Raw genomic sequence first — 9,431 nt, forward strand, 5'->3', positions numbered from 1 at the left:
TGACATCCTCTGGCAACATCACTGGCGTCATTATAGTGCTGAGAACTGACATCCTCTGGCAACATCACTGGCGTCATTATAGTGCTGAGAACTGACATCCTCTGCAGTCTTGCCAAAGTCTATTTTGGTAGATTTCTGTAGCTACAGTAAATCATCTGTAGACCATATCGTGTCCATGTGGAACAGACAGTGTGATAACGTTAAGTGGCCTTTTGGGTAATCCTTGCCAGCTGATTATTATTATGTCTGTGGAACCAACTGTTTGGATGGCGAACATACAGGATGTTATGTATTAGCCTTCTCTAACAAGTCTTAGTCCAGTTACTCTAGTAGGAAACCCTTGATTACCACCGCACTTTCTCATGTTCAAGTGAATACGAGACTTGGAACTGTGGCAGTGTAATATTCACTACCACACATGACCTTGTCTCAAACGTCACTGATATTCCCAACCTAGTGGGGAATCTAGTGTAATATTCACTACCACACATGACCTTGTCTCAAACGTCACTGATATTCCCAACATAGTGGGGAATCTTGTGTAATATTCACTACCACACATGACCTTGTCTCAAACGTCACTGATATAATTTGAGACACACCCTATCTGTGTCTCAGGTGAAGTTGTGCGACTTTGGCTTTGCCCGCATCATTGGAGAGAAGTCTTTCCGCCGGTCAGTGGTGGGCACTCCGGCCTACCTGGCCCCTGAGGTCCTGAGGAATAAAGGCTACAACCGCTCCCTGGACATGTGGTCTGTGGGGGTCATCATCTACGTCAGCCTCAGCGGCACCTTCCCCTTCAACGAGGACGAGGACATTCACGACCAGATCCAGAATGCTGCCTTCATGTACCCGCCCAACCCCTGGAAGAAGGTGTCCCAGGAAGGTGGGTGTCTGCCGAGCAGCAATGACTCATGCATTACTGTGATAACTCCTTTACTGTAAAATAATATTTGATATAGTTGTGTTGGAATGATACATCATTACTCGGAAAATCAGACTAGAATAGCCTCTTCCTGAGTCTCTGTTGGATTTTGTAATCATATAGTGAATGTTTGCTACACGGTCAGAATGCCTTTTATGATAATCTGATTTAGTAGCGGTGCGTTGGTAAAATCACTGGGGAACCCTAGCCAGAAATAAAAGCCATATTCCAACCTATGTGTTGTGATAATTGCGTTGTTTGCTCTAGTTAACATTAGCATTCAACATCTAGCTACATATTGAACTTCCGTCCTCTCAGTCCAGGGGTACAATGTATGAATTTATGGTTGGATTCGAATCAGCATTATAATCATTGGCCAGTACTGAGAATGAAGTAAAATCACAGGCCCAAATCCCTACCTCCATCCATGGCTAATTTAGGAAAGGGACAATTTTATCTAGCCACCGGAGGAACACAACACAACTAGATGCAACAATTTAAGTTGTTTCTATCAATTACGTATTTCTTTTTAAGCAATGTAATAGGAGTGAAGCAAAATCCAAACTGGCTTCCCTTGACACTTTTTTTAGTGTGCCAGGACCATTCACTGTTGTGCTCTCTCAGTTTAGCTCAAAGCTGATTGGCTATTACTTTATACTTTTTTGTCAAGGGAGGCCAAATGCTCACTGACTTCCCTTGCATTCAATGGTACAGGGGGCAACAATGTCATACTCTTTAGGACCAGACAGAATCAGATAGATGTCATACACATACAGAAACAGAGGGACGCTGTTTCGCTCACTCAGATGCTTTCTCCGGCGAGATACATTCAGCCTCTTGCAAATTGAAAAGAAATTATGAAACACAGAGACGAATGATAAATTAAAAAATATATGTTTTCACATTAATACATGCATTTACGAGGTCAATGAGTCAGTTTTATGTTTATCTGAGGGAGTCTGCAGATTTTTTAGAATAGATTTGTGTTAGGGCCTGTCTAGCATAGGAACCTCTCTTATCACAAATTTTCTCACCTCTAGTGCTCAGTGGCTCACAAAACCACTTTGAAAGCCTACAACACATATCCTGGCCCTAACAACTATGCTGCTATTGAATTGAGCGGATGGCATGCGTCATTGTCCGAGAGATGGAAAAGGAAGGAAAGAAACTATGCTGCTATTGAAGTGAGAGCGGATGGCTGTGTGTGTGTGTGTGTGTGTGTGTGTGTGTGTGTGTGTGTGTGTGTGTGTGTGTGTGTGTGTGTGTGTGTGTGTGTGTGTGTGTGTGTGTGTGTGTGTGTGTGTGAGTGAGACAGAGTCATTGTCCGAGGGAGGAATAGACAGAGGGGAAAAGGAAGGAAAGAAAGTGTGTGTGTGTGAGAGTGAGAGAGAGAGAGAGTGTGTGTGTGTGTGTGTGTGTGTGTGTGTGTGTGTGTGTGTGTGTGTGTGTGTGTGTGTGTGTGTGTGTGTGTGTGTGTGTGTGTGTGTGTGTGTGTGTGTGTGTGTGTGTGTGTGTGTGTGTGTGAGTGAGACAGAGGGAAGAGAAAGCAACAGAGGGAGAGTGTGTGTGTGCTTGAGAGAGAGGGAGGAATAGACAGAGGGGGGGAAGAGAGAGAGTGTGTGAGAGAGAGAACCAATTCTTGTTGCAGCCTATTCATGTGCATAATGTCAAGCGATCCCTGGTACTATAGAGGAGTGGCCTAAAGGTCAAGAATCCCAACTGGGACTCAGAGAACCATGACCCCTGAAATAATCTTAACATGATGTTGGCTTTGCTCATTAGCCCTTGCATGGCTCTGAAAGGGGCCTGCACCAAATCCTCTAGGTTTCCCACCATGAGTTATCCTCTGACGGCCTGCTTTGTTGTTCCAGCAATTGACCTCATTAATAACTTGCTGCAAGTCAAGATGAGGAAGCGCTACAGCGTGGACAAGTCGCTCAGCCATGCCTGGCTACAGGTAAGCTCTCCCTACTACGTACACTCCATACTGCATATATCACAAAATAGTTTTAAAAATAAGACATTTTCGGCCTGTCTTTCAGCCATCCCTGGCTACAGATAAGCTACCCTTCCATAGCTGCGGAAAGTATGGGTGCTGAGGGTGCTTGCTGCAGCACCCCCTGAAAAATCACAATTTAAAAAATATATTAATAAAAACATATATTCATAAAAATATATTTTTTTTCACAAAAGTACTGGGCCTTTAGTAGTATTATCGGGCTGATATAGACCACAGGAGGTTGGTGGACCTTAATTGGGGAGGACAGGCTCGTGGCAATGGCTGAAGCGGAATGAGTGGAATGGTATCACATACATCAAACATATAGTTTCCATGTGTTTGATGCCATTCCATTTTTCTCCGTTTCAGCTATTATTATGAGCCGTCCTCCCCTCAGCAGCCTCCACTGATATAGATGTCTGTAATGCATGGAGAGAAAAAAATCTGCATCTCCACTTAGTTGTATAATTAAGAACAGTATCTTGCAGGATTCAATAGTTGATATTGTACGAGTAGTTCCCATGCCCCTTTCTCTGCTATTGTCACTCTAATGGAATCCAGAAAGAACAAAACCCTTTCCTCAAAGATTTACATCAAAAGGTGCAAAGTTATGGGCAAACACACAAAACATCCACATCAAATTAAATCGTTTTCTTGATCAAATAACATCACTTTTTGTGCAATATTAAATTACTATCCTTACAAACCACTTAATGTAAAGGTATGTTACTGCATTGTACATAGGCTGGTTATCTAGGTTTGGACCTGTAGACTTTCTATCACCATGATGAAAAACAATGCACAATGCAGTAATTGAGTACATTGAGACATAAGTGGTTTGTCATGTGAGAATGTGGCTCCGTTGGTATAGTGTGGCACTTGCAATGCTAGGGTTGTGGGTTTGATTCCCATGGGGGACCGAACATGTGAAAATGTATCCACTCACTAGTGAAAAGGAATGAATAAAACTTTTCAGTTTTCACGTAGAAAGAAGTTGCATTTGCGAAGTATTTCAAGAAACTGGATAACATGCAGTACCTGTCAAAAGTTTGGACACAATTACTCATTCAAGGGTTTTTCTTTATTTTTACTATTTTCTATGTTATAGAATAATAGTGAAGACATCAACATTATGAAATAACACATTTGGAATCATGTAGTAACCAAAAAAGTCTTATACAAATTAAAAATGTATTGTATATATGATATTCTTCAAATAGCCACCCTTTGCCTTGATGACATCTTTGCACACTCTTGGCATTCTCTCAACCAGCATCACCTGGAATGCTTTTCCAACAGTCTTGAAGAAGTTCCCACATTTGCTGAATACTTGTTGGCTGCTTTTCCGTCAGTCTGTGGTCCAACTCATCCTAAACCATTTCAATTGGGTTGAGTCTGGGTGATTGTGGAGGCCAGGTCATTTGATGCAACACTCCATCACTCTCCTTCTTGGTCAAATAGCCCTTACACAGCCAGAATGTTGTGGTAGCCATGCTGGTTAAGTGTGCCTTGAATTCTAAATAAATCACTGACAGTGTCACCAGCAAAGCACCCCCAAACCATCACACCTCCTCCTCCATGCTTCACGGTGAAACCACACATGCGGAGATCAGCTGTCTCACAAAGACATGGCGGTTGGAACCAAAAATCTCAAATTTGGACTCATCAGACCAAAGGTCAGATTTTTACCGGGCTAATGTCCATTGCTCATGTTTCTTGGCCCAAGCAAGTCTCTCCTTCTTATTGGTGTCCTTTAGTAGTGGTTTCTTTGCAGAAATTCGACCACGAAGGCTTGATTCATGCAGACTCCGCTGAACAGTTGATGCTGAGATGTGTCTGTTACTTGAACACTGTGAAGCGTTTATTTGGGTTGCAATCTGAGGTGCAGTTAACTCTATTGAACTTATCCTCTGCAGCAGAGGTAACTCTGGGTCTTCCTTTCCTGTGGCGGTCCTCGTGAGAGCCAGTTTCATCATAGCGCTTGATGGTTTTTGCGACTGCACTGGAAATAAACTTTCCTCCTCAATTTTCCTCATTGACTGACTTTCATGTCTTAAAGTAATGATGGACTGTCGTTTCTCTTTGCTTATTTGAGCTGTTCTTGCCATAATATGGACTTGGTCTTTTACCAAATAGGGCTATCTGAATACCTACCCTACCTTCTCACAACACAACTGATTGGCTCAAAGGCATTAAGAAGGAAAGAAATTCCACAAGTTAACAAGGCACACCCGTTAATTGAAATGCATTCCAGGTGACTACCTCATGAAGCTGGTTGAGAGAATGCCAAGAGTGTGCAAAGGTGTCATCAAGGCAAAGGGTTCTACTTCGTAGAATCTCAAATATTAAATATGTTTTCGTTTTTTGTTTGTTTGTTTGAATTTGACCCCTTTTTCGTGGTATCCAATTGTTTTTAGTAACTACTATCTTGTCTCATCGCTACATCTCCCGGTTACGACAGAGCCTGGGCGCAAACCCAGAGTCTCTGATGGCACAGCTGACGCTGCAGTACAGCGCCCTTAACCGCTGCGCCACCCGGGAGGCTTGTTTTCATTTGTTAAACACTTTTTTGGTTACTACATGATTCCGTATGGGTTGTTTCATACTTTCGATCTCTTCACTATTATTCTACAATGTAGAAAATAGTAAAAATAAAGAAAAACCCTTGAATAAGTAGGTGTGTCCAAACTTTTGACTGGTATTGTATATCAAGCAAGTATTTTTATATTCCACAAGTATTATCAGATCAACTGTTTTGTTCAAATAATCATCAGACTCAAATTAGAAATGATGGTAAACAGTAATACAAAAAATCACAAAAGTAGTGCACTGGGCCTTTACTAGTACAGTGTGTCTACAACGTGGGGGGGTAAAAACTCCTTTAAATTAGAACTTTAACAGACAATGTAACAGATCAAATAAATAAAATGGTACTGTACATATCACAAAGGAGTAAGAAGACTTATTGTATTTGGATAAGTCTGTCAGCCATCCATGGCTACAGTAAGTATTTCATATAATGTTTTCGTTTTTTATTTTTAACCCCGTTTTCTCCCCAATTTCATGGTATCCAATTGGTACTTACAGTCTTGTCTCCTCGCTGCAATAAGCCGCACTGCTTCTTGACGCAATGCCCACTTAACCCAGAAGCCAGCCGCACCAATGTGTCGGAGGAAACACGTGCTCCTGGCGATCGTGTCAGTGTGCACAGCGCCCGGCCCGCCACAGGAGTCTCTAGTGTACGATGGGACAAGGACATCCCTGCCTGCCAAAACCCTCCCCTAATCCGGATGACACTGGGCCAATTGTGCGCCGCCCTATGCGTCTCCCGGTCGTGGCCGGCTGCGACAGAGCCTGGACTCAAACCCAGAATATCTAGTGGCACAGCTAGCACTGCGTTGCAATGCCTTAGACCACTGCGCCACTCGGGAGGCCGGCCACAGTAAGTCTGTCAGACCCCCCATGGCTACACTAAGTCTGTCAGACCCCGCTGGCTACACTAAGTCTGTCAGACCCCCCTGGCTACACTAAGTCTGTCAGATCCCCCTGGCTACACTAAGTCTGTCAGATCCCCCTGGCTACACTTAAGTCTGTCAGACCCCTCTGGCTACACTAAGTCTGTCAGACCTCCCTGGCTACACTAAGTCTGTCAGATCCCCCTGGCTATACTAAGTCTGTCAGATCCCCCTGGCTACACTTAAGTCTGTCAGATCCCCCTGGCTACACTAAGTCTGTCAGATCCCCCTGGCTACACTAAGTCTGTCAGATCCCCCTGGCTACACTTAAGTCTGTCAGACCCCCCTGGCTACGGTAAGTCTGTCAGACCCCCCTGGCTACGGTAAGTCTGTCAGACCCCCCTGGCTACACTAAGTCTGTCAGACCCCCCTGGCTACGGTAAGTCTGTCAGACCCCCCTGGCTACACTAAGTCTGTCAGACCCCCCTGGCTACACTAAGTCTGTCAGACCCCCTTGGCTACGGTAAGTCTGTTAGACCCCCCTGGCTACACTAAGTCTCTCAGACACTCCTGGATACAGGTAAGCCCTACAGCAATAGAGATGAGAGACATGAGTTTGTCATCCAACAGCCGCAAAAAATCCTACACATTATTTTTTTACACAATCAAAAGAATACAATTGAAACCTTAGGCTAATGCTAACTACTGTGTCCCTGCTAATGATGCCCTTTTCAGGACTACCAAATGTGGCTGGACCTACGTGGCCTAGAATGGAAGATGCACGAGCGCTACGTCACGCATGAGAGCGATGACACCCGCTGGGAACGCCACGCTGAGCAGCACGGCCTGACGTACCCCGCCCACCTCGTCAACCCACACGCCGACGTTAGCGAGGGGGTAGAGCCTGACCACGAGTCAGAGGAGGTGGACTCCATGGCGGCCCTCAGCGACAGAGTCAGCGTGATGTGAATACTGTAAATGCAGGGATACTGTCCCCTTAAGAGTCAACGTGCTGTAGTACTGAACACTGCTGCCTCTGCCCCCTTAAGAGCCGTCTCACTCCCTCCACAACACAACTAACTGACTGACTGACTGACTGACTGAGCCCTCCATTCCCAGCCAGCAGCTAGGGGCTCAATATCCAAACTCTGCCTTTAAACTAACTGCCTAACTAACAAATAATCCAATTTCTAATTGTCTGTATATGAGTCAATCAGGTGTATTGCCTCCCTGCCTCATGAAAGACAATCTAACTTCTTATACTGTAAAACTCTGGGTGTGAAGGATCATCCAGGTGTACTGTATGTTAAGTCAACAGCAGCAAACAATCACCCCCAAAAAGCCAGCTAAACGATTTAGTCAAAACCAAAATGAGATGTGTTTCACTGTGATTGGGTGCGACCCAACGAGACAGCTCAGGACTAACCTTAGCGGTATTAAGAGTGAGAACTGATACTATTATTACTCAAGTTTTATCTCACTCTTGAATGTACCTTTATATGATGACATGATAAGAATTCACAGAAAACCAGTATAGCCAGAAATGGTGGAAAGACAAAGACAGAGAGGGAGATAGAGAGCGGACGCTGTCGGCTTCAAGAGTGTGGAGGCAAAATCCTGAGGCCTGGATACAGAGAAACAGTGAATGTAGAATACCTGTAAGCATTTGTTCTCATCATGAGCTAGCTGCTTTTCTAGTCTATAGTGTTGAAATGTGTTCATGATGTGATGCTGAATGTTGCGTATGTGGCTACTGTACAGTATGTGTGTGCTCTTTGCGCGATTGCAACCAGCCTTTAATGCATTTTTGCCTACAGGGAATACATTATTTTCTCTGGCTACACATTTAAATAAATATATTTCAAAGCTGATATGTAAGTCTTTAATACCATGGATTTATTACATGATTTGTGAGTTTGCTTTACACATACACCCCAATGCCTCATGCCTTATATTTTGACCTACATTTGAGTACACTGGCAACAGGAGTTATTGAGAACATATGTTTGCAAATTGCAAGTTATTTTAAACATGGCACCCATACTCATGCTGCATCTTCATCCATAGTTTAGGGGGACTGCATGAAGAATGAGCATGGAGAATCAGGGAGAAAGATGAGGGGAAAAGAGCCATTCCCCATACTGGGAGAAGAAAGTCAAGCCAGAGGTGAGACAAACCCATATGCACATTGGCTGAATGCCACTGATGAGAGAGAGAGACACTATCATTCACTTGGAGATTCATGTTGAGATTACATTTATATGATTGAGAGCTGGTTGAATCGGATGGTTTATTATTGGTATGAAGGCCTAGGTACAGTAGGTTGGGTAATTCATTCTGGGGACTAATTCGTAATCAATTTCCAGAGCAATACATTTATTTATTTATTATTATTTAAGAGATAAGTTATCCGTTTTCATACTTTGGAGATATGAAGGCACATAACAACTTAATCTGGTTTATACTGGCACATTGGAAAGTTACACGCACTGTTGAATGTACAACAATTACTATTCTACCATGAGATGGCGCTCAATACAAAATGTTTTCCGTTAGTCAATGGATCAGGGTCCACGCATACCTTCTTCTGTGTTTAGTTGGACACCAAGGGCCACAAGAAAAAATACCAAATCTTTTCCGTTAGTCAATGGATCAGGGTCCACGCATACCTTCTTCTGTGTTTAGTTGGACACCAAGGGCCACAAGAAAAAATACCAAATCTTTTCCGTTAGTCAATGGATCAGGGTCCACGCATACCTTCTTCTGTGTTTAGTTGGACACCAAGGGCCACAAGAAAAACATACAAATTGAAGAAAGACGGTCAATGAAAACATGCATTCCATACAAGACAAAAATAGGAATATTATGAATTACCAGCCTTGTGACTATATAGGAAACCCAAACAAATAAGAGCAGAAGTGATTGCTTCAAGTAAAATGATTTGCAAACGCTAAAACGTATGTTTCCATCGAACATTTAACTATTAGGGAAAATAACACGTTAAAAGTGCATCCTACCATAAATACTACCCTGCTAAAACTACCATAAACTT

General features: G+C 43.3%; 1 protein-coding gene across 1 annotated transcript in view; it reads left to right on the top strand.

The window, feature by feature from the left end:
- Positions 1–8,250, top strand: part of LOC118372355 (serine/threonine-protein kinase D1-like) — a 50,918-nt gene extending 42,668 nt beyond the window's left edge. Inside the window, exons 17-19 of the mRNA XM_035758208.2 lie at positions 619–886; positions 2,797–2,882; positions 7,115–8,250. Coding sequence (XP_035614101.2) covers positions 619–886; positions 2,797–2,882; positions 7,115–7,348 — 588 coding nt within the window. The 3' untranslated portion in view covers positions 7,349–8,250. The remainder of the gene's footprint in view (positions 1–618; positions 887–2,796; positions 2,883–7,114) is intronic.
- The last annotated feature ends 1,181 nt before the right edge of the window (positions 8,251–9,431 follow it).

This window comes from Oncorhynchus keta, chromosome 35 (genome assembly GCF_023373465.1).
Source record: "Oncorhynchus keta strain PuntledgeMale-10-30-2019 chromosome 35, Oket_V2, whole genome shotgun sequence".
NCBI lineage: Eukaryota > Metazoa > Chordata > Actinopteri > Salmoniformes > Salmonidae > Oncorhynchus > Oncorhynchus keta.